Here is a 26700-nt window from a genome sequence, read left to right as displayed (position 1 = left end):
ATAGACTGAACGAGAAGTGGCGCGGAGCGCACTAATGCAGAGAGAGAGAGACGGTAGCTAATTAACAGCAAGGTTCCGAGGTCCTGAGGGGGAGCAGACGAGTTTGAGCCTATCGGTGCAGACGTGTACTTGTGACGGCTGAGGGTGACTGCAAGGCGAGCCAGGACCCAGAGACGAGACAGGAGCCTAGATGACTGCCGAGTCCCGATTTCCCATTAACCAGGTGATGTCCGACCGATTCTTATAGTGCGTGCACCCTAATCTTGATCTTTTATTCCCTTTGCAAATGTAATGCTGCCTAGTAATGTGATTTATGTTTATTGTTAATAAATACCCTAATTCATATAGAATTATCGTGTACCTGGTGCTTGTGTTCAATCTTGGTAAATGAGGCTCCTAGTTGAGCACTGTTTAGACGAACGGATGAGAAATCCCGATCAGACGAATGGTAGCCAAATAAAGAGGGAGTGAGTGGACCTTTGATGTTATGAGCACGGAGTACATTATACAATCTGAATCCATATCCAAAGTTATTATTTTAGTTTTATCCTAAGTAGACTGCTGAGATATCATCCCAATAATGTTTCATAGGAATGTGGTCGTCGTTGATATGCGGCGTTAATGAGAACGGCGGGAGGGACACCGCCGTGTAAAGCCACCGGATTGTGGTATAAGACTAAATGAGAGCGACAGGAGGGACACTGTCGTGTATGTTTCGCAGGATCGCGAACGATTTGGAAAAGGGAGCATTGGGTTCTGCAGGCCCGTGTGTAGACACGCCGGATTGTGTGTCAGATCTGCCCTAGGGTAGAACGGTCTGGGTCGGGGCGACCGCGAGGCCAACTGATGTGAATAAGATATTGTAGAAAATCCATATATGTATATTGTCATTCCCCATTCTTAGGTGCGACCTGTATATTCATCTTTATATCTACTCAGTGTAAATACGATCTAAGAAGGGAAGGTGAGTACGTTTTGGCTGGGTCACAGGGGCCCCTGGGGGCTGATCCCATCTAAACAGAAAATCCAGCCATTACATCTGGCGTCACGAACTGTTTACGAAGCCTGTGTGCATTGTGTTGTTTTCATCTCGTTGGTTTGCGCTCGGCTTTTACGTATAAAATTTTGTTTATAATTTTGTATATAATTTTTTGCGTGTCATTATGTTTGCTAAAAAATCACAGTCGGTTTTTAAATTACCGATCCAGATTCCCGGCTGGGAGTCTACGCCTTACGAGGCTTTGGCCCGTGAGTGGGCTGATTCTACTGGCTTAAGTGAAAATTGGTCTTCATGCTTGGAGCAGGCGGAGCCTGCTGATGTGATTTCGTGCCTACAGAAAGCGCCAGTAGTGAAGGGTGACGAGCTTCCTATTTTAGGACGCAGAGGGTGGATTGTTCTTAATGCATACAGAATATTGCATGAGAGGTTTGTGCAACTACAGAAACAGTTTAAAGACTCGGAAGGACAGTGTGTTGAGTTGCAAAATGCGCACACTTTGTTGCGTTGTCAAAATAAATTGCTTGCCGATAAACTTGAAACATATCAGACCATTGCCGAAAGGGCTGCGGTCCGTATTGCACGATATAAGTATAAACATCGGCGTGGACGTGTGTCTTCACGCAAAGTGCGTATGGTTGTAGCAAAAGCTGGAATGGATTGGAACCCCGACGAGTGGGACGGTAATATCTGGGATTCTCATACTTCTGACTCCTCGGCGGAGGAGGGTGACAAGCGCGAGTCTTCTCGCTCCGGACGTGATTGTAAATCTGCCTCGTGCATTGATTTGACTACCGATGGTGACCGTGCTCGTTCTTCCCGTGCGGATGACGTAGCTTGCCCTGATTGTTCTGTTAAATCCAAAATGCGGGCTTCCACGGAGGCTCTTCCCGCAGTTTCTGCTCACCCGATCTTTCGACGGAAGTTACAACAAGCCCCTGGTAATCCGGGTGGCATCCCTCTTGACTGTATTGAAGATTTTACTCAGCAGGAGATTAGTGACATCCTGCAACGATTTAAACAACGGCCTGGTGAGGCCTTGCTTACCTGGATGGTGCGTCTTTATGAGCTTGGCGCTTCCGGTATTATGCTCGATGCTGTTGATTGCTTACGATTTTGTTCTTTGAGTTCTGATTCTACTATTCAGGACCATTTTCGGAATTTTAATGGTAATGTCCAGACTTCTTTGCTCCAGCTTGCGTCTGATGGCTGTAATCATAAATATCCAACAGAGTCTGATTGGCCCTCTGATGAAAAACCGTGGTACACTCTGCGCGATGCGTCGCAACGTTTAAAGGAAGAAGTCATGAAAACGTGTATCTTCCTTAGTACTGCTGACAGGTTATTGGATGGTTTGTTAACATCTTCCGTGCGTAACCGCATTATACGTACTTCTCCTGTTGCTTACAAGCAGGTCATGATGACATTATTGATTAACCAAACTGGCAATCCTTTGTCTGCTGTGCTTGAGTCTGTTCGTCAGCTTGGTGAGCTGGGTGAATGGTTTAAACCTGAAAGACAATCCCGACCTGAGGGTCGTACTGGTGGGGACTATAAGTTCTCTAGACGTGACATGTTTCTTGCTCTCATTGCTGATGGTGTCAAAAGGGAAGAGATCGATGGTGAACCTAATAATATCCTATGGGATATGTTTCGTAAGCGTGGTTTGGATCGGAAGGAAGGTGCCCGTCGTGTGCGAAAGAATGATTATGATCGTGGTTCGGATGACAGTGGTGATGAGAGACGACGTGTGACTTTTGATCGCCGTGATGATCGGCGCCATGAACGTGGTGATTCCCCCCGTCGGAGTGATGGGAGGGGGAGAGAGGATGATCGTGAAAGGGGAAGAGATGATCGTGGTTCTAACAGACGTAGAGATGCAAGGAGTTTTTCCCCTGATGTACGAAGGAGGGAGGATCGTAACAGACTCTCCGACCGTAACTCACAACTTTTTGAACCTGACACTAATCCGTTTCGTACTGGAGACGGATATGAACAAGAAATTCTGATACCGAAGAAAACTGAAAACATTTACCCTGATCTGTCTTGGTTGACGGAACGCGGGAAAAATGACTAGGAAATAGGTCAAGCTCCGGTACGCAGGTGGGCCCACAGAGATTACAGACCATATGTAGATATTGAGATTTTTTGGAAACATCGTAATATCCAAAGGGCCCGAGCGTTAGTTGATACTGGGGCGGAGGCCACTTTAATTCATGGCAAGTCAAGAAAATTTCATGGACAGTCCTTCACAATTACCGGCCTGGGTGGTAAAGAAACACCCGCAGTTCAAACTGCACTTGAAATTAAAATTGGTAGGATTCCTCGTAGAGAATACTCTGTGTTGGTTGTGCCACTTTTGGAATACATTATTGGAATTGACATCTTGAAAGGTATGACTTTGCATTTGGATGATGGTTACTATCAGTTTGGTACTAGACAGTACATTTCGACCAGACCCGTACGGGTTGGCCGTTTACGCATGCCACCTATTAAGATCCCTTTAGCAACGAAAGTGATTTCTCAGAAACAATATCGCATCCCAGGTGGTCATGAAGAAATTACAGCTACGATTCAGGATTTGGTTGACGCGGGAGTCATTACTCCGGTCACATCTGCTTGGAATAATCCTGTTTGGCCCGTGCGCAAAAGTGACAACTCTTGGCGCATGACTGTTGATTATCGAGAATTGAACAAACATACACCTAAATTGACTGTTGCAGTGCCTGACATTGTTACACTGATTGAGAGAATTCAAAAGCATCCAGGTACATGGTATGCTTCTATCGATATTGCTAATGCATTCTTTTCGATTCCAATTGCCCCTGAATGTCAAGAACAATTCAGTTTTACATGGAATGGACGTCAAATGACGTTCCGGAGTCTTCCTCAAGGCTATGTACATAGTCCTACGATCTGTCACCGGCTGGTGGCGGAACATTTATCTGAAGTGCCCACGATTCCACAAGTTCAAGTTTGTCATTATATTGACGACATTTTGATTCAAGGTGAAACGCAAGACCAAGTACAGTCTCATTTAGATCAGATCATTGACTGTTTGCGAGCAAAAGGTTGGGAAATCAATCCTGACAAATTACAAACTCCATCCCAAGCTGTAAAATTTTTAGGAATTAACTGGCATGAGGGTCACAGAGAGGTGATCCCACAAGTTAAACGTAAAATACTTGATTTTGCTGTTCCCAGAAACAGGAAAGAGGCTCAATGTTTCATTGGCTTGTTTGGCTTTTGGCGTCAGCATATTCCCCATCTAAGTCAGATTTTGGCTCCACTGTACCGAGTCACTCGTAAAAAGAATGCGTTTGAATGGGGTGAGCCTCAACAGACTGCTTTTAATTTGGCTAAAGAAGCTATTCAGTATGCTTTGGATTTGTGGCCTGTGAGTGAGGGTGATGTGGATTTGAATGTATCCGTGGAAGGTCTGTATGCTAATTGGAGTTTGTGGCAAAAGCAAGGCAGACAAAAAGTGCCATTAGGTTTTTGGTCCAAAAAGTTACCAGAGGCTGGTGAGCGTTACTCACCTTTTGAAAAACAGTTGCTTGCTTGTTATTGGGCTCTGGTGGATACCGAGCAATTGACTTTAGGCCATGCTGTGATTTTGAGGCCTGAGATTCCCATCATGCAGTGGGTTTTGAGTTCACCGAAGTCCCATCGAATTGGACACGCTCAGGAGGCTAGTGTGATTAAATGGAAATGGTACATTCAGGACAGGGCACGTGTGGGTCCGAAAGGTGTGGCGGTTTTACATGAGCGAGTGGCGCAGGCGCCCTCCAATGAGGCTGAAAGTGAGTGTTCGGTTCCCGTAGTGCAGGAGTCTCCCGTGAAGTGGGGTAAATCATTTGATGATCTGTCCGCGGAGGATAGAAAACATGTGTGGTTTACGGATGGTTCTGCGAAGTTCATTGGTGACAAGAGACATTGGAAAGCTGTCTCCTATAACCCGATTACAAAGAAATTATTGAGCACAACTGGAGATGGTAAGAGTAGTCAATATGCTGAACTCTATGCAGTTTACCAAGTTTTGAAACAAGAGTTACCAGGTACATGTCATATTTTCACTGATTCTTGGTCCACTGCAAATGGACTAGCGGTGTGGTTGCCTACATGGCACTCGCACAATTGGGAATTGCATTCTAAGGAATTATGGGGTAAAGAATTGTGGCAAGAAATTTGGGAATTGCTTCCGCAGAGTACTGTAACAATCTTTCACGTGGATGCTCATACTCCAATCGATTCCCTTGACAAATTTTTCCATAACATTGCAGATGAACAGTCTAAAATTTCTGAGGCAGTGGTTGACATGCAAGATTCTGATTTGGCGGGATTGGCGAAATGGGCCCATCAGAAAGCAGGACATTTTGGAGAAAAAGCCACTAACAGGTGGGCTGCTGATAGAGGAATTCATATTCCCTTTTCTTTAATTAAAGATGCCGTTCTACATTGTCCCATTTGCCAGCATTCTAGAAAGAAAGAGGTGCCTCAAATTGTTCGAGGTCACTTACATCGAGGTAAATTGCCCGCCCAAATTTGGCAGATTGATTATATTGGTCCGCTCCCTATGAGCAGAAATTGTCAATATATTTGTACAGTGGTTGATACTTACAGTGGCCTTTTGGTCGCTTTCCCTTGCAAGAATGCTACCCAAGTGAATACAATTAAAACCCTGGAGCTAATCATTCTGTATTATGGTGTCCCATTCCAAATTCAATCAGACAATGCATCCCACTTTCGTGGAAGATTGGTGCAGGAATTCTGTATGGAGAACAATATCGATTGGGTGTTTCATATTCCATATTATCCACAAGCTTCAGGACTGATTGAGAGAATGAATGGCTTGTTGAAAGAACAGTTGCGCAAGTTGACTGATGACCGTTACAGCCAGTGGAGAGATGTCTTACTTCAAGCCTTGTTAATACTGAATAATCGTCCTTTGTTGCATGCTGAATCTCCTTTGATGCGTTTGTTTCCTCCACATGTTGATGCGAAACCTAATTCTGTTGGAAGTACTGTCACTTATTGGGAAATTACCCCCGGTGCTATGGCTCCATGTAGAGCAACCCCAGGTTCCGCAGGCCTCGACCTGCATGCATTAAATGATGTACACTTCCCAGGAAAAGATCGAATCATTGTTGAAACTGGCATTGGTGTCTCTATACCTGCCGGTAGTTTTGGATTAATTGCCCCTAGATCTGGCCTGGCCCTGAAAGGTGTTCAAGTACTCGGAGGAGTGATCGACAGTGATTATCAGGGAGAGATTAAGGTTCTCTTGCTTAATAGCAGTGAGACGGATTTGTTTATCAAAAAGTCGGACCGTGTTGCTCAGTTACTGATTATGCCTGTCTTCAGTGGTGAGATCAAAAAAGGCTCTGCCCCAACGTTGCTAACTGTGCGTGGACAAAAAGGCTTCGGATCCTCTGATCTTCCTGGAGCTAAAATATGGGTGCAATCGCCTAAAAATCCTCCTGAACAGGCTGATATTATTGCGACCGGTCATGACAACACCGTTTTGGTGATGAAGCCAGGGCAAGATGGCTGGGAAGCTGTCCCAGCTGACAAATGTTATTTACGAGAATGATTAAGGCCTGTGTTTGTATTCTTTCAGATCATTCTTTGGACTGCTGCTGCAGGATGTGTCGTCGTTGGACTCCTTTTGGCTTGCTACGCCGGGAGAGGAGAGGATCTACCGACGCCGAGTGATGGGATAACAAGAGCCGCGCGATCCGCGTGGCAGAAATCTTCAAATTTCTGGATCACACTCGCTAAGCGAGTGACGAACTCTCCGCATTTTTGCCTTACGCCCATGAAATCCGTTACTGACATTTTATCGACCTGTCTGGTTGCTGTCCCTGCATCTACTGATACACTTCGTCATGTATTTAATATATCCAGTGCCCGACCTAATGTCATTTTGGGCGACTTCTTGGCCCATGAATATTGTCCCTCATGTACTGTTCTTCCGGACCAGGATGTCCTTATTAATTCCAGAATCACTACTTTTAATATTACCCCTGGTGACCTTTGTTTTATGATGACCTGCAATCCTAAAGCCATCTCTGAATGTTTGCGGTTGAAACTCCAAGCCGCTACTACTTTTTCATTTCACCAGCGTTTGTTATGTATGAAAAGACTTCCTAATTCATGTTTTTCAGTGAAGAACAATATGACTTGCAAAAGTTTAATTGTTGCCACTAGCCATTATCGTTCAATGTTGTTACCAGCTGGATGGCTCTTTTCATGCGGGAATTCATCTTGGCCCTATATTCCTGCGAATATTTCTGGTGGCCCGTGTGCCATCACTAGATTAAGTTTGCTAATGTTTTCTTCACATCCTCCTTCACATTCCCGTATTGTTCGAGATTCCATGTCATTGCATGAAGATTGTGATTCCTCTGTTCATCTTTATTCCAGATCAGAATATCTTGGTTTAGCTTTTTCTATTATTGGTGTTCCTGCATTGGCCGTTTATAATGCCAAAACAATCGGCAAGATGGCCTGCTGGATGGTCAAATCGATCAATCAAACTTCTACTGTTCTGTCCGATTTATTATTAGATTCCCAAGGTGAACGTAGAGCTATTTTGCAGAATCGTGCCGCTATCGATTATTTGTTGCTGAAACACGGGCATGAATGCTCTGAATTTGAAGGTCTATGCTGTTTTAATTTGTCTGACCATTCTAAAGATATCCAATCCCATATTAATAAACTCCACGACTTGACTGCAGAAATTAGAGAACACATAGATCAGGGTTTCTTTGACTGGCTTTTTAATTGGCTCCCTGACATGCATTTTTTACGACAAATTTTGGGAGGGGTTATTATTACTGTCTGCATCCTTATAGGGATTTGTTGCTTTATTCAGTGTATTCCTTCCCTGCTACAATATTTTAGACTTACTAAGGCTCATAGATCAGTTAGTTTTGTTTCATATTATTCGTCTACTGATGTTAGTTCCATTTAGTTTGTGGTTAATAGACTGGAGTCAAGGGGTGTAATGTTATGGCTGTCTTTCTGCCAGCTCTCTGGAGAAGAAGAATGATGGAGAGTGACTCCAGCCTATCACCCCCATAGCATAGGGATTAGGCCGATAGATAGGGACCCTGTCTTACAGATATAAGGGCATTTTCGTGCCATTTCCCTTAGAGTAAGGCTTATGAATTTAAGTGAGGGGTTAGATATATAAGTATTAGTCATGATTTACTCATTTGCTAACATGCCGATCTGTTTCTCATGGAGCTATGCATATTATGGGCTCCGTAGGCCTTAAGCGAGACAGACTCCATTTTGCTTTCTGCCTGGTAGCTCGAGAAGGCTTTCTAGGTGAAGTGTAATGTTTTAGTTTCAAGCTGTTGTCCGCTTGGAGAGAACCGGTTCAGGCTGACCCTTATCGAAGGAATGTATTTTTCTCCACTCCGAAGACACAACTTCAGGCCGGCCGGCTGGGAAAGTGTCCTTGGTACGGGGAGGTACAAGAATTTGGTGGGCGGCAGGTTACTGGCCGTGAATTTCCATGAAGGAACGGGCTTTGATATTAGCGAAGGTGTTAGTCTTTCAGTCAGTTAGTCCGTAGGCGGCATCTAGCCGTTAGCATCTCTGCTATTATTCACTTTCATGGTGGACAAGTCGCCATCTTTGAAGTCGGAGAAAGATTTAAGACCGAAACTCTCTGAAAATAGACTGAACGAGAAGTGGCGCGGAGCGCACTAATGCAGAGAGAGAGAGACGGTAGCTAATTAACAGCAAGGTTCCGAGGTCCTGAGGGGGAGCAGACGAGTTTGAGCCTATCGGTGCAGACGTGTACTTGTGACGGCTGAGGGTGACTGCAAGGCGAGCCAGGACCCAGAGACGAGACAGGAGCCTAGATGACTGCCGAGTCCCGATTTCCCATTAACCAGGTGATGTCCGACCGATTCTTATAGTGCGTGCACCCTAATCTTTATCTTTTATTCCCTTTGCAAATGTAATGCTGCCTAGTAATGTGATTTATGTTTATTGTTAATAAATACCCTAATTCATATAGAATTATCGTGTACCTGGTGCTTGTGTTCAATCTTGGTAAATGAGGCTCCTAGTTGAGCACTGTTTAGACGAACGGATGAGAAATCCCGATCAGACGAATGGTAGCCAAATAAAGAGGGAGTGAGTGGACCTTTGATGTTATGAGCACGGAGTACATTATACAATCTGAATCCATATCCAAAGTTATTATTTTAGTTTTATCCTAAATAGACTGCTGAGATATCATCCCAATAATGTTTCATAGGAATGTGGTCGTCGTTGATATGCGGCGTTAATGAGAACGGCGGGAGGGACACCGCAGTGTAAAGCCACCGGATTGTGGTATAAGACTAAATGAGAGCGACAGGAGGGACACTGTCGTGTATGTTTCGCAGGATCGCGAACGATTTGGAAAAGGGAGCATTGGGTTCTGCAGGCCCGTGTGTAGACACGCCGGATTGTGTGTCAGATCTGCCCTAGGGTAGAACGGTCTGGGTCGGGGCGACCGCGAGGCCAACTGATGTGAATAAGATATTGTAGAAAATCCATATATGTATATTGTCATTCCCCATTCTTAGGTGCGACCTGTATATTCATCTTTATATCTACTCAGTGTAAATACGATCTAAGAAGGGAAGGTGAGTACGTTTTGGCTGGGTCACAGGGGCCCCTGGGGGCTGATCCCATCTAAACAGAAAATCCAGCCATTACAGTAGGATAGAATAAAGGCCTCCCTACTTCTTTGGCATCAAAAAGTAGAGGGAATAGCAACCACGACCTATTCTCAGGGGTGTGGAAATTAATAAAATATCTACTTGTCCATGGGGCAGGTTGCTTCATTAAGAACTCCTTCCATAGTAGGATTTGAATACTAGCAATTCCCTTACCTTGCCACATTTCCGCAGATCTACGGACTGGGGCTGAAAGTAACAGTAAGCAACAGTTCCAGGGTTGGAATGTAAATGTAAATTGATACTTGTATAGCGCACTACTCACCCGCAAGGGTCTCAAGGCGCTTGTACGAATACCGCTGTGGAACCCATCCTGGCTTTCCCTGTGAGGCGTCCACTTCTGGGCACCCCCAAGGTGGAGGCCAGGCATCCTTAGCGTTGTGGGGGCCGTTGTGGAGATTAAGCAAGCTATTGCCCAGAGTTGCAGAGTGAGACTCCATGATTGGAATAGGCACCGAGGCGGGAATTATCAGGTCTGTGGAATTATGAGCCCAAGACCCGCCGAGGCGGGGAATTGAACCCTAGTCCCGGGCTAGACCTCTGCATCAGGATCTGCCGCTCTAATCATTGAGCCACACTTCTCCAAAATGCCCGTTCAGGTCTATGCAAGCCTATTAACTTGCATGTTTTAAGGGTTTTCACCAACTCTTCTCTAATTTTACCCCATTCTGATTAAGGTTGGAGATATATTCCTGACAATGGCAGACATAAAACGTTATACAGGGTTGGGAAAAAAGTGGTTGGAGGGAGAGTGAACTTGCAAATACTCAGGTTTTTGCATGCGCAAATCTACACCTGCATATTTGCTCATGCTAAAATGCAGTTCACAAAATTTTTCTAGGAGTCCTATTTCTTGGCCTACTTCTGTAAAGTCTTGTGACTTCAGGAAAGCTGTATATCTGCACTTAATGCAAGGACATGAGGGCACTTTTGAGACTTTATTTATTAATTGGGCCCCAATTAGGTCTAATGTTAACTATGACCTGTTTTTCTTATTACAATTCTGTCTCTGTCTATCGGCTAGCTTCACTGAGTGACAGCATTCTGTTCTTTCACAAGGAGCATATTGACACACAGTCGTGTTGTTCAGTGCCAGGAACTACAGTGGTAATGTCTGATTTTTAAGACCAAAACTATTGTTGCTTTTGCCAATGTTTGTTATAATGGTGAGGGCCCGGCAGCTCCCACACTAATAAGGTTTTACAAAAACCATGCCAAAACAAGTCATGCATTGGCAAAACCAAAAGGCTGACCAACAATTTATTTCAGACCTACTGGCTCTACCAATGCTTGTTTCTTTTTATGTTTCCCAAAATCTTATTAAAACTGCTTACACTGATTTTCTATTGTGAATATTTTAGGAAATACTATTGTACATCAACACATTTTACTAAATGATGCTGCAAAGAGATGGTACCTAAAATTTGCCAGTAGTTTAGCAAAATGTTTTTGCCTTTTTTTGTGAATATTTTATTTTGAAAGCAAAGAATCTTCAATCTTGCTTTGAAGCTTCCGCAAATATGTGCATCTAATCAGGTAGCATTCCGGGACCATTATACTTAGCCTCATATTGTTAAACATTAAAAACATGTATACACGTTTTTGCACTGGAACCCCTGTCAGTAGTGCATTCCGAGCTTACAACATTTACTTAGAGCGCTCACCATAATAATAAAGGCTTTACATTATTGAACCAAAAATACAAGTTTGAACAGCATTAACCCTTTCGATGCTGATGACGAGCTCAGCTCGTCATCACCCACGGGTGTCGTGTGCTGATGACGAGCTGAACTCGTCCTGCAAACAGCAAAATGGTAATTCCCAGCACAGGAGGGGGAAAACGCCTAGCAGCCAAGAGGTTAAGACTTTGGCACAAATATTACCTTAACTGCAGACAATGCCTTTCCCTGATCCGTAATGTGGTACTGTACACTGGCAGCCAAAGGGTTTGTGCTGTACGGGTTTGGGCCTACTTGCCCCAAGGACAAAGAACACATAAAAACTTGTTGCCCTTGACCCCAAACAATATGTCCCGGGAGTCGGGCTACACGAAATCCACATCACTGTACTCTGATGCCGACACCCCCATTCTATGGCTCTGTTGGCCAGAGACAGCCAGCACCTTCTGACAGAGCAAGGAGAGGCGGTCCTCCAACAGCCGTCGTAAGTGGGTGGCATGGGTGGAGGGAAAGTCACAAAGGAGAGAGAGTAGCCCTTTGGATGATTTGCAATACCCAATGGTCTGATGTTACTGACTGCCAGTGGTGCAAATGATGGCATCCCCATTGCCATTTCTGACTCAAAGCCAGATGGCTGCCGTCCGACATCGGTTCCGGTGCCGACTGAGGTCATGCTCTACGGATTGTTGCCAGTGACTTTTACATTTGATAGGCCTAGAGAGGTAGACGAATGAGAGGGGTCTGAGGACATATATGGAAACCAGCATCCCTTAAATGAGTATGAGGACAACTTGTATGAGGGACTGGCAGAGGCCTATGGGTTAGACACCCAACTTGGCACTGGTCTGGTCCCCCCTACCATGGATATGGAGGAGAGTAGGGCGGTTGAGGTCCTGGACCATCAACTGCCTTAACTGCCAAATGGTACGCCACCAGGTAAATGCGTTTGTGGTGCAGCCATTTCCAGGGTCACCAGGCCTCTACATACAGAGTCCGTGATCCGACCCTGTCCTGTTTGTTGCAATACCATAATGCAGTGTTGTATCTGTGAGCACCTGTACCAACCTCCCTTTGATGGCACGAAAGAAGGCAATCAACTTCAGGCAGAAGGCCCTCAGCTCCAGAAGGTTGAAATGGAGCCGGGACTTCTTCAGAGGCCAGTTGTAGAGATAGGGAAACCCTAGGACCCAAGACCTTGGAAGGTGTGCTCGACCACCGCCATCACTTTCGTGAACACGCAGGCGGGCCCTGGTGAGACCAAATGGGAGCACAGCGAACTCAAAATGCTCTTGTCACACCATGAACCGCAGGGAACGCGGATGGCCCAGCAGGACGGATAAATGGAAATAAGCATCCTGCAGGTCGAACACCTGAGTAGGATGTAGACAAGTCCTGGGCCAATAGGAGCATTCTGAATTTGTCCTGAAAGAGGAAGAAGTTGAGAGGAAGCAGGTCTAGAATATAACAAAGATCTCCAGCATTCTTTGGCACCAGAAAGAGCAACCACGTCCAACTTCTGGCGCAGGCACCCTTTGGATAGCCACTAGGCCAAAAAAGCATGTACTTCTCGCTTTAAAAGATCTTTGGTACCCATCAGTTGTTGCTGGGGCAGTGGAAGGTGCAGCAAAGAAGAGAGGGAGGGTAAGGCATATCCCTTGCGACTCACCTGCCTGAAGATATGACTAGCCAACCCCGTAAGAATCATTGGAATCTGTCGCCCACTGGGTGGCTGTGCTCTCCTAAAGGCATACTGAAGTTTTTTTTTAGGTGGGTGGCTGGGGGGAAAGGGACTGGGCAGGCTGCTGACCTCGACTACAGGGACAGTGAGCAACATGGCCTCAACTGCAAAACTGCTGGGTTCTTTGCTGAGGCTGGCGGAAGGGGACAGCTCCACCAAAGTTGTGAAAGGAGTGGTATGGTTGGTGCCGCTAGCGTGAGGGTCGAATACGCCCAGAGAGCATGCAGTGGGCCTGTTGCCTTTGAATCGATCAAAAGGAGAATCAGCCTTGTCCCCAAAGAGGTGAGTCCCGTCATAGGGGAAGTCCATAAGGGAGGACTGGACATCGCCTAAGAAGCTGGTTAATCACAACCATGCAAGGCAGCGAATGGTAACAGTGGTACCAGTACCTATCCCAAAGGAATCAGTATGTCTAAGCCACAATGAATTGAGAACTTGCTTGCATCAGGGCTATCTTGAATGGCATGGGCAAGGACAGGTCAGATATCTTCAGGGCCCAAGGGAGGACTTGAGCCACTGAGTCCCACAGGGGGTTGGATTAGTATCCCAGGAGGCTGCTGCCATTTACTAAATGGAAAGCCAGTCTGGTGGAAGAGAAAATTTGCTTACCAAATGTCTCCACCCGTTTGGACTCCTTATCAGGAGGAGTAGTCGGAAAAGTGTTGGTGCTAGATCTGCTCATGGACGCCTTCACCACTAAACGTTCAGGGGAGGGGTGCTGAGAGAGGAACACAGGGTCACATGGGGTAGGGTGGTGGTGTCTCGATATCGGTTTGGTGACTGGGGGTCCAGAGCAAGGTTTAACCCAGGTTCCCAACAAAGTATCTATTAATGCCTCACTGCCTGGCAGCATGGGCTCAGAAGGTGTTTGACCTGGCTGAAGGACTTCTGTCGGCATATTAGTTTTTACCACCAAGCTGGGGTGCTGGCAGTCACGGGCCTTGGCCGCCCTACTCATTCCTATGGTGTAGGAAGCAGATTCTTCGGTGGCTATACCATGGGAGTGAGAAAAGACCAGTTTCAGGTATTAAGGCAAATGACTGCGTCCAGGTCAACGTACCAATTGTCCCCATGAGCAAACTCATGACCCACTTCATCACCTGTACCGAAAAGGGAGTGTATGGTGTGTGTTCGTCCTTGTGGAGGTAGCAGATCAATTAGGGGAAGCACACCTCAACAGTGGTCAGGCGCGGACTCAGTTGGGGTCGGACCGGCTCTGAACTTGGAGTTAAAGAGTACTAAAGATATCTCCTCACACGGCATCAATGGATTTCCAGGAGGAATGTGTGGTTAATTATAAGTCTCTACCAGAAATATATTTTACTAAGCGTGGAATATGATTTGCTATCATCATAGACGGGACATTGCAAACCTATCTTCCATGCATATGAAGATTAAAGGGGATTTGCTTTTTGCTTTGGAAGCCCTTATTCATATTCCTATCGAAATATGTTGAGAAAAACATTTTCGTTTCCACCAACTTTCAACCTCCTTGAGATATTTTTATCTTTAATTTTTATGAATTTTTTTAAACCAAAATTGTAATACATGTAATCTGATAATGTTCTCCTCCTTCGGATTAATTACTATTCAATGGTATGCCTAACCCATCTCACCCCCACACAGACACAGACAGACGTGTCGATCGATAGACCTAAAACATTCACTCTGACGCAGACACCCAGCTACAGAAATAACCCCATTATACCCACTCATGCATTCACAGATATATCTAAAGATGCACACAAAGATATACAAATAAACCCAGACACACACAGAGTGGCCTGAACGTGAGAAGACACACACACATGAACTGACATATACGCACACCACGGGCTTTTCTCTCTCCCGCCCATTCGCTCATTAGTGACCTGTCTGCCAGGCACCTGCCACCCCGTATTCTACCTTGTTTTCCTCCTTTTTTTGTATTAATGGTGCAACTGCAGTAAACTTCTTCTTGAAGGTGTCACACAAATAACATATGGCCCGACTTCTTCGCAACCAGCCTTTCCCCAAAAAGGGAAACAGAAGCATTTCTCACCGGCCTGAAGCTTGAAAGTTACACGGGCTCCACTCAATTAAAATAATGGATTCTGCCGCGTTGGAAGCAGCTCGCTGTAACCTCTGAAGAAACATTCCCACAGATCACCGTGATGGATCAGATAGCAGCGGACAGACAGACCGACAGCTAGATAGATGACATGAGATACCGGTCACAGAGCCAAGAAGACGGCAGGCTGCGAAGACAGTGATTGTGCTGGCGACGCCAGGTTTAATCCGGAGACTCTAGAAGTCTGGAAACTGCACTCTCTGCTCCCATCCTCTCTGCACACCGCTTCTAGGCGCTCCTTTAGTTTCTGTCGCACCTCGGCCTCCGTAGACGCATCGAAAACCAATTAAAAGTGCGGCTGCCCGCGCGCTCACCTCTGCAGACCCCGGCGAGGCTGCGGAGAGCGTTATCGGCCCCTCGCTTGTAATTACACTGGTCGACACCCCCGCGTCCCCGGCCCCTCTGTCGAGTGTCGCCATCCATCCCGCGCCATCTCTTTATCGCGCGCGCAGGCCGATCGTTCAGATTCCGCCCGCGCTGGGCGTCACTTTGAAGAATATCGCTGCACTATCTGCTCTAATAAATGGTGTTAACTTTTCACCTCGGAGGTGTCTTGCTTCAGCTTATCGACCGGCATCATCAGCTGCTCTTAACGCAGACACTAAATTAAAGCCCCAGGTCCCCCAAATTTGGGGCTGGCTTGGCTTGCAGCGCCCGGCTGAAGGATGAAGAACCGGAGTAACAAAGAAATGAGACTTAAAAACTTAAAATACAGGGAGAAAAGATTAACAGATACTTGGGTAAGTGCAGCACGTCTGGCGAGGGGCAGACCATCTTTAAGACCATAATTTCTTCAGGAATCAATGTGCTGCGCAAACAAATGATGGGCGGAATGCTGAACAAATCAAACATTCATCTCCAGTAAAGAGATCTGGGTTAATTCCATCATTCTTTTGCTCAGGATGCCACCCCAGTTTGAACCCAGCCATATGCATATACGTTTTGACACTGCTCCTCATGGGAACAGTCCAGAACGAACTGTCAAGCCAGGTCTTCCCTGGACCGGAAACAAGTTTCCTGGGACCGGTTTCGAGGTAACACCCCTCATCAGCCAGGCTAGCTTGAAGTCAGTGGCACAGTGAGCAGACCCATGTCTGGGCATACCCATCCCACTTAGGGCAAAAAATGCTGCACAAACGATGGATGAATGCTGAACAAATCAAACATTCAGGGCGTGAATGTTTGACAATGTTCAGGATTCCGTCCATCATATTTTTGCATTGCTATAGTCACCTTAAGTGGGAAAGGTATGCCCAGATGTGGGTCCCTTGCTCACCATGCCCTTGGATTCAAGTTAGCTTGGCTGATGAAGGGTGATTCCCCAAAACCGGTCTCAGGATACTAGTTTCCGGTCCAGGAGGACCTGACCTGGCAAAAACACAGTTGATGGACAGAATGCAGAACAATGTCTTACATTCACCCCAGTACAAAGATCTGGGCCTAAATCCATTGTTGCCAGAAATCGGTCCTCAGAAGCTTGTTTCCGGTCCAGGGAAGACATGGCTTGGCAGTTCGGGCTGGACTGTTCCCATGAGGCACAGGGTCAGACTGATTTGCATATAGCCATGTCTGAACTGGGGTGGCAGAGTGGGCTAAAGAACGGTGATGGAATAAACCCAGATCTTTTGACTGGGTGTGAGTGTTTGATTGATTCAGATGCTCCGTCCATCACCACCCCCTTTAGGACCTGACCTGGCAGCTCAGGCTGGACTATTACCATGGGGAGCAGGGTCAAAACTGATTTGCATATGGCTGGGTCCAAAACTGAATGGCATGGTGAGCAAAAAAAACAATGGATTTAGGCCCAGATCTCTATACTGGTGGTGAATGTTGACAATGATCAGCATTCCATCCATTCGTCATCTTTTTGTGTTGCTATCTTCAGGAGAGAAAGGCCAGGCTAAAATAGTACAAAGACCTTTTGAAACTTGGCAGTGATTCAAAAAATGGTAGACCTCCTGTGTAGCTATGAGGTCTGGGGTTAGTGAGATTGGAATTTCTGGAGCCTTACTTCCCGAGAAGGTCCTTTCCCTCTAATCAGACTGCAGCACCATTGGTCTAGAGATGCATACACTCTGTAGACCTAAATTGATAAATATGTAACCTTGTATTTGCTGCTATCAGGGCCTAATGGCCTCCAAACTTTTAAACTCTCTGGTCTGAAAAACCGAGAGAAACCCCTCACACGAAGGGACAGGGGTTCTCCAAACCAAAAAAAATCTAAAAATTCCCCTCAGTTAATGTTTTAACCACAATCAATCATTCACATGTAAATCCATAGGCATTTCATTAATATCCATAAGCACAACCCACACTAAATAACAAAGAATTTTAGAAAAATATATATTGCTTTAATCCGGTATCACAAAAGGTATACTCTTCATGTTAAAAATCACATCAACAAAGCAACACATACTATAACAACACATATACATAATTAAAACGGAGATTTTTTAAGACAGTACATTAAGTCTATATGGAGAAAGATATCTACTATTTATGTGGCCAAGTGTCCATGAAATAATTCAGTAACTTGTAGGGTTCAATATAGATTCTCCCTTCGGGTTCCATCAACATGTTTCGGTGGAAACAATTTAAATCAATCATTTTTTCCGGACTATTATACACAATACATTCATAGAATACAAAACAATAGTATAGTCACCAAAAGTTTTTCAGACACCTGCTGGTATGCTTAACCTTCTTTGGAAAACCCCTTAGGACACATGTATCTCACACTAGCCAGTGTCAGCTCTCGGGATATCCCTTGTGTTCTTAGCTGAACAAGGAGTGTTAGCCTCCAGAAGATAACATAAGTCCTCTAACAACACCCTATTATTAAGGGGATCACTATAGATAAACCCTGCAGTCGATGGGCCCTAGGTATTGGATGATGCTTCAACTCTGTGTGTCAAAGTGTGCACAGTCTTGCTATACCATTGCTTATCCACACAAACCTCGCATCAGTGTCAAAATATTGCACCTTCAAAAACCTTCCGTTTGGAAACTTGCCCTAGGATGATGCCCCAACTCTTTGTGTCAAAGTCAGCTATGTCTTGGTATACCAATGCTTATCCAAGCGACATTGCACCGGCTTCAAAATATTCTACCATAACAAATACCTTCCGTTTGGAAACTTGTGCATCCGTTCAATTGTTCGACAGCCTACAATGGGATGTTTAGCACTATAAACTTATTAAATAAAAAAAATTGTAAATGCTATTTATATCCTTATTTGTTACTCATACATACAGACAGACATATCTGACTTTCTTACAGTGCACGCATTTCTCTAACATACAAGAGTTGAACAAAAAGTAAAAAATGTGCCTCCAAATCGTACTTTCTCTACTTGTGAAGTGATAAGAAATTGTGCACCTTTGTTTCCCTCCATTGTATTGGCATCTATGTTTTAGTCTCCAGATAGCACCAAGTCAGGGTGATACTTAAACAAAAGGAGAACGGATGTCCCTTTAGGTCCGCCCTTTGTTCTGGGCCCAACTGGAAGTGAAAAAAACACACAACTCGCTGCCTGCAGGAAGGCAGAAATGTGAAGGCATTGCTTGCTAAATGAAATGAATTTGTACTTGTAAAGCGCACTTATACCCCAACCAGGGTTTCCTGACACTGTACGCATACAACTGTGGAAGCCTTCCTGGCTTTTCCCTGTGAAATGTCCACTCCTGGGCACCCGCAAGGTGAAGTCAGGCATCCCAGCGCTGTTGGAGCCGTTGTGGAGATTAAGCAAGCTATTGTCCAGAGTTGCAGAGTGGACCCATGATTAGAATAGGCACCGAGGCGAGAATTATCAGGTCCGAGGAAATTGAGCCCAAGACCCGCCAAGGCGGGAATCGAACCCTGGTCCCGGGCCAGACCTCTGCATCAGGGTCTGCCGCTCTAACCATTGAACAATGGTTCCAGTGGAACAAATAAACGTATATATGATAAATACTGAACAATGTCTAATAATAATGTGAAGGTTACTGAGGATGTAGGAAGGAGAAACAAAACTCATAACACCTATTGAATTACCATCAGTTGTTATTTTTGCAAGAATACAAAGAGTATACAGTAAAATACACTTAGTGTACATGTAACAATGTGAAGACTTTCGAAAAAAGGCGTCCCAAGTGTAAAGTGTGAACCAAAGGAGTGGTTAAAGCACACAGAGGTGACAACAAGTGACAATATGTGCACTGTCCCACTACTTACAGTGAGTACCCAGCAGGGTTCACTGTAAATATGTTTATTCTTCCCTTTCACGCATGGTTGGCACCCTCTCCACCACGAGCCCTTGATTGACTCTCTAAAGATGTCCCACATTGTCCCTGTCCTGACGAGACCCTCCATCCTATAAAGGGTTGAAACGCCGTCGACGCCCATTGGGAATGAACCTTTCAATCAATGTCTATGAATTCAATAGTCATTGTTTAAATCATTGAATATTGTGTATATGGTCGTTTTCCCATTCCCTTGTAAATATACCCCTGTTGAAACCGTGCACATTCTTCCTACATCCTCAGTAACCTTCACATTATTATTAGACATTGTTCAGTATTTATCATATATACGTTTATTTGTTCCACTGGAACCATTGTTTTTTGATATAAAATATGCACCCTGGTTCCTTAGAGGGTAGGGTTCCCATGCTGTGAGTGTGGCTCTAACCATTGAGCCACACTTCTCCACAAATGTGGCCTGTGTCAACAATTACACTGGGACAAATTGTGCATATTTCACTGGGCAGCCGGGATCCGGCTCAATTTCCTGCACTGGTCCAGGCGAAATAAATTGCTCGCCTTTGCTACTGGATTCCTAGGATGTAAAGAAATAATCTCTGATGCAACAAAACCACGCCAATGTCACCTTATTGATTTAACTTGTAAGAGATAAATATCTGTCAAAAATAAACTAACTATACAGAAAAGAATCAGGTGTAGGAGAACTGGAAAACTAGGAAGGCAACCAATATGTGGACCATGAAACCCGAAGACCCTACTATCAGGATTTGTTTTATTAGTGAGTGTGTTTGTAGTCATACTTTTAACCATTGCTATAAGAACATTTTGGAGTTTTGTCTTGGCACGGGAGAAATGGACGTCCAGCCTAACGATGGTTTGAGAATCATCAGCATATGTCAACAGCATCAAATCAAAAGATGTATTTATTCCAGCCAGTGGCGCAAAATAGCCTTTGAATAGTGTTGGGCACAGTGAAAAGCCCTGAGATATTTCATTTGGTAGTGGCAGGAATATTGATTGATAAGTGGCAGACAGATCGCTGAAAGGCATGAGGTGATCCTGGTTAAAAGTTTGCCACAATTACCTACCGGGTATAGGTGTTAAAGTAATAGCTCTGGGAACATCACATCAAATGCAGCAGAGACGTTCAAAAGGACAGTGCGGCACTTAAGCTGGTGTCCGTGATTTTTTCTAGAGATCATATAGAATAGTGCCTAAATAAGACTCAGTGAAATGAAGAAACAGAATTACTGCTTGTGCAGGCATTATTCCTTAGTAAGGCGGATAGCTGCAGATACATTTTTGAAAATCACCGTACTTTGTAAGGCTCCTTTTTAGGTCGAGCCTGAGGCAGCGCGCATGCGCTGTTCTGCGAGGCTTCTTGTGGCTTCTCCTGCTTTCTCCTTGTGGGTCTGACTCCTCTCACACACTATATTGTTCTTTGCGTGTGTTTTTCATGAATGAAAGCACACAAATGCCCAAAGGCGGGTGCATATCCCACCTCGTCTCCAAAGGTTCACTCCCACTGAGGTTTGCTCACAGGAGCGAGCAGCGCTGCGCAGGGTGGCAGCTGCATTCCTGGTGGGTCCGGTTACAAACAAGCAACGTGCTGTACTCTCGCTTTTGCTTGTGGATTCTATATGCGTGTACGGCCGTGCTTCACGGGCGATGTTCCCCGATCACAGTGTACACTGCCTGCATTACACCCTCTCCAGAAAGCAAAATTATCAGCTTGTGTGAACTCTGCAGAAACTTGTGAGAGGTGAGATGTGAGCTGCATGGATTCATCTTTACAAGGGCAGCGGGTGGCTGGACTACGGCGGGTGGGTCTGGTAACTTTATTTTAAAATGGTGGCTCTGTGCCCGTCACTGCTTCCACTCTCCCACACAAATACAGGGCACGCCGTGCTTTCGCTTGTTGATTCTATTTGCGTGTACGACCGTGCTTCACAGGCGATGTTCCCCGATCGCAGTGTACAAGGCCCTCATTCCGCGCTCTCCAGAAAGCAAAATTATCGGCTTGTGTGAGCTCTGCAGAAACTTGTGAGAGGTGAGATGTTGTGAGCTGCGTGGATTCATCTTTACATGAGCAGCGGGTGGCTGGACTACAGGAGTGGGTCTGGTAACGTTATTTTAAAATGGTGGCTCTGCGCCTATCACTGCTTCCGCCCTCCCACACAAATACAGGGTGCGCCGAGCTTTTGCTTTTTTTTTATTGTTTTAAATGTCAGCAGACAAATCATCAGTACATTAATTCCAGACAATGCCATCAATTCATAGATTTTACACTTTTACAATTTATCAGACATGGGTTAACAAAACAATCTATAATCAGACATCAAATCTTAGCCTCTTTAAAGCCTTAACCAGTTTGTTATAGGAGACCACATATTTGTCCCAAACATTTTCTTTCTAATACCTTTCCTTTTGTACAGAGACATCTCTAAATAATATGTAGACAATAGTCTAGATTGCCAGTTCAAAAAAGTTGGTGGATCGACAGCTAACCACATAGATGTGACACATAAACGAAATATGGACATGCTAATAAAAATAAACCCTTCTTCAGGCGGGGACCATCCAGCAGCCACTGTTTTTTGGGAGCCAAAAATTACTAGTTCGGTCGACAGTTGCACTCGGATACCCAACCTGTTTGATATAAAAAAATTCAACCTCATGGATAAATTGAGAAAGCTTAGGACACAAGAAAAATATATGGGGTGCATCAGCCACCAGCAGTCCGCATCGATTGCATTTAGCTCCTCTAGTTGATTTCCATCTAGCAATTTTACTCGGGGTATAGTAAAGTCCAAATATAGACATAAAATGTTGGCTTTTTAGCGAGCCATTGAATAATACACGGGAAGCTATTTCTATACTTTTTGCTATATTAATGCATTCGACCCCCAGTTTATGTTGCCATTTTAACTCCCAATCCTGTAGATCATCTTTCGCTTTATCCATGAATAGTTGATATATAGGACCCATCTTAGATCTTAGTTTGATTACTTCAAAAATTCCTATATTGCCCAATGTAATCTGGTTATTGATTATTTTCTGCTCTAAGAAGCTCCGTAGCTGAAGGTATTTGAAAAAGTCGGTTCTAATTAAATTACATGTCTTCTGTAGATATTCAAAAAATACTAGTTGGTGCCTGTTGGTGGCTCTGCGCCCGTCACTGCTTCCGGCCTCCCACACAAATACAGGGTTTCCCTTACACAGAAGCTGCGCCCGTCACTGCTTCTGCCCACCCTTCAACACAAATACAGCAACTGAAAACATCAAGGTTCGCCCAGATTTAGCAAAGGCATACTGCATATCCTATCTGCTTTATCCTTTTATTCACTCTTCGTTCTATTTTTGTAAATTATTTCTAATTAAATTTGTGTGCATGTGCGGCCACTGTACTTTGGTGTTATTAGAGGCACACACTTCACAAACCCGTAATGTTCACATAACACAGTGTCGTACATTGCTTGCATCTTTCAAAAACATCACCTGAGGTCTACTTTCATTTGTAATAAACTTCCGTCCTGTCTCTCGACCTTAGCAGTCTTTGGTTTATTTCGAGACGAAGATTCGGACACTTACACTATAGCTAAAATTGCATAGAAGCATGAAGACTTCAAGCTAGCCATTTGTAGGTACTAACAAAGATGTTTTTGTTTTTGTTTCGCTCTGCAGTTATGGCAGCTATATATTCATGTTGGATTGCACTGCACTGCTGATGTTAAAATACCTTAAACCTTAGTGGTGGAAAAAGGACACAAAACACTATTTATGATGAGTTTTTTTTATTGTACTACCCATTGCAATTTACATGAATAATACACTTGAAGTTAGAGTGCAAAACATGGACAGAGTTTTGTTCATTTAAAAATAAATGATCTGAACACTAAAGCAAGTGATTTATTCCTTTTTAAATTTCATAGTTTTTCTTGCATCGATGCACAAGTTCTCCTTGCGGCTGATTTTTCAGGAATCCAAGGGCTTTCAGTGCACCATTAAAGTATTTCTTCCCCTTTGCATGGATCTTAAGGTAGCACGCATCTACAGGATGCCATAGCTTGCATGGACGTGTCCAAGGAGCGGCAGGAATATATGGCCTTTGTCAACTAGGCAATGCGCTATTCTGCCCTACGCTTATGGATAAGAGCATCACTGTGATAGTGCAGATGAGATCCAGTGGTGTCATACCCTGCTCTACACGTGCCCTGCCTTCATCAGTCCCTTAATCCTGAATATTAATTCAGGTTTTGCTATACAACAGATTGCTTTTGTTTTTGCAGGTTTTCATGTGCTGCATGGCTAAACACATAAAGCCCCAAAGGCGAGACCTATTGGCTACGCCAATGCTTGTTTCCAATACCTTCAATTCTTCACTTGCCAAGAGATTTATAATCATCCAAAAACATCACTTTGGTGCATTATAGAAATTCAGTTTATGGCGTGTGGGCTTAACCTTCTGTGTTGGCTTCCATTTACTAGTCCTAATTTGCAAAGAAGTTGCACGTTAGCACACTTTTCATACAAGAGATCCCAGGCTAAAACCACCACAGAATCATCTTACTCTTTATTCGTCTGAAGTTGACAAAATTTGTGCCATACCTTGGGCAATATCAACAATTCTCATTTGTGTATCAAGGTATGTAGTGTGCGGTAATTTAAATAAAACAGGTATGTACTGTGGGCTAGTATATATGTTTCATAACTTACATCTTAAAAAATCCTTAACAAAAGACGCGTCATATAAATTGACCTATATGTGAACAGATACCCCTTTCCAAAAGTGAAGGAATTGGTGCCTTATTCAGCTAAACCAACCTATACGTAAAGGGGCGTTAGTAAAAAATGTAATTCCTTAGGTCATAAATCATGCATGAGTGACTGGCTACTTGTAAAAATCCTTCCACTAGTGCTGCATTACCTGTGAAAAGTAATTTTAATAACTCTGCAAGCAGGGCATTGTACTTACTTGGGTGTGGCCGCCCAGCTAACATCCAGCGGGGATCATAGGGAGCCTTGGTGGGGACGAACTCTATGACTCTGTCGATGGGATCTTTGGGTGCAAGAATTGGGACAGAGCTGGAGACACACTGAAAAGAAAATATGTTTTCTGTAAATAATGGATCTTGTTTCCAGACTAAACACACACTTGTGTCACATGCTGGCCATTGCAGAAACCCAGGACTGTGATAGGCAGTAACAGTTACTATTTATCAAACTTGTTTAGCAATTCAAGTGTTAGAGTCTTTGTGCATGTGTACATCTGAACAAAAATATCTGTGTACGACTGTGTATATGTTTCTGATGGATACATCTTCCTGTGGATTCCTCACCTTATAAATTACCCCCATTCCCAGCATTCCACAGAAACGTTTCTCCTCAGCTCTCCCACGTCGACGAGGACGCTAGAATGGAACGGCTACGCAAGGAATCTGCGTGATGTCATCAGAGCCATAAGAAGCCCTTGTCTGTGTGCTGACAACAGTTCCCTTTTTTCCTCGCTGTCGATGCGTAACGGTTTTTCCCAGGGCTCTCTATTTCTGGGAGTTTCTTTGTTTTAAGTCGTGGTGTCTTTGTAGCAATGACTATGGCTACTCAGAGAAAATCTGGTTTCAAGCCATGTAGGTAATGTGGGGGTAAAAGTCTAACATTGCCCACCATGAAGACTGTTTGTGGTGTCTTTCGCCGGACTACTACGTCGAGGAGTGATCATCTTGCAGGCGCATGAATCCCGAGGACGTAGAAGAAACACAAGAAAAAACGTGCAATGGGTCTCGGCGTCGTTCATCGAAGGATGCGACGCCGAAGTTAGTGTTCCTGGTTCCCAGCCGTCATCGGAAGGATGAAATCTCTCCATCTCCTTCTTCTGAGGTGTCTCTGGCCCCGTCACCGAGAGCGGTGACTCCAGCAGTTCCAAGCAACGCGACGCCTCCACAGTTGCCGAAGCCGACTACTCCACCTCTGGCTCCAGGGTCTCTGGTGCCACCACTGGAGCGGAATGTACTGCCTTCTCGAGCAGCCTCAGAGTCTGCAGTGCCAGATCCGGTATATCCTGCCTTCCCGAATCATGGTACGGATCCGATGCATTTTTTAAATGCAATGCTTGGCTTGCTTGGCAGGGCGGCAATCCCTACTGGTGTGCCTGTTGGTCCCATGGATCCACTGGCATATTCCCTGAGAGGCCTGCCAACTAATTTTCCTCAGGCACCTCTTATGATTTTTTTGCGGCTAGCTCCAGGGGGTTCGCCTCTCCCAATGCCGAGACTTTCGACTCAGGTACAATCTCTGGAAGGGCAAGAGCCATTAGATGGATCTTCCCCAGTGCTATCTGGTTCTGAACCGGCACCGACTCAACCTCAACACTGTTCCCGAAGTCACAGGCGCCGGGTCTGACGCCACCAAAGCCTGTTCCGAGGAGGAGTTCTCAGAGGGAGGCACAGAGATTGATAGAAGAGGAAGAATATCAAGAGGAGCATGAAGAGGCTGAGAAAGGGGAGATTGTTGATGCCGATCAGGATTTTGAAGGTCAGTAGGAGGCTACTGGCTTGGGTAACTCTTCTGAATGGAAGCTCTTATCTCCGAAAGGTCTCCCAACGCAGGAGGTGACATCTTATCAGGCTGTGATCAGGAAGGTAGCTGATCGGCTGAAATTGCCTCTTCCCACAGCAGAATTAAAGTCTAACATTCTCCTTCCTCTATCTTGGAGCCTTTACTCCCTTTTTACAAGGCTTTGACTGAACCCATCCTTGATGTATGGCAGAAGCCTATGACTGCTCAAGCTGTGTCCAGGTCTGTGGCAAGATACAAGGTTGCTCCGGGGGATCCTGCTTTCCGGTCCACTCATCCATTACCAGAAAGTTTTGTCGTCCACAATTCGTGCTCATCAAAGCAGTCTGAAGGATCATTCCCATCTACACCTGCAGATAGGGAATCAAAACGAATGGAGCAATCTACAAAAAAAGTATTCTAGTCAGGCAGTATGGCTCTCAAATCAACAAATGCTATGTGCCTTATGGGACGTTCATCCATGCCATTATAGATTCTGCCAGGGAGGTGCTTCCAATACTGCAGGAGGAAGTTCAAAGGCATTTTTCGGAGGTGTTAACGGATGCCCAGGCTGCGGCCCGTCAGGTCATACAGTCTGGTCTGGAGACTGATGATTCGGTTGCCAGGGGCGATGGGATC

The 26700-nt window shown here is 44.9% G+C and overlaps 1 protein-coding gene across 7 annotated transcripts in view; it reads right to left on the bottom strand.

Annotated features, from left to right (window-relative positions):
* Window positions 1–26700, bottom strand: part of ACACA (acetyl-CoA carboxylase alpha) — a 1131726-nt gene that overhangs the window by 334128 nt on the left and 770898 nt on the right. For all 7 annotated transcript variants that reach the window (XM_086954890.1, XM_086954892.1, XM_086954891.1 and 4 more), the window contains one exon: window positions 24485–24605. In XM_086954890.1, the coding sequence (XP_086811016.1) occupies window positions 24485–24605 (121 nt within the window). The remainder of the gene's footprint in view (window positions 1–24484; window positions 24606–26700) is intronic.

Source organism: Lissotriton vulgaris, chromosome 2_1, assembly GCF_964263255.1.
Source record: "Lissotriton vulgaris chromosome 2_1, aLisVul1.2, whole genome shotgun sequence".
NCBI classification, from domain to species: domain Eukaryota; kingdom Metazoa; phylum Chordata; class Amphibia; order Caudata; family Salamandridae; genus Lissotriton; species Lissotriton vulgaris.
Note: the sequence above shows the minus strand (reverse complement) of the source record. Positions and strands in the feature narration are given on the sequence as shown.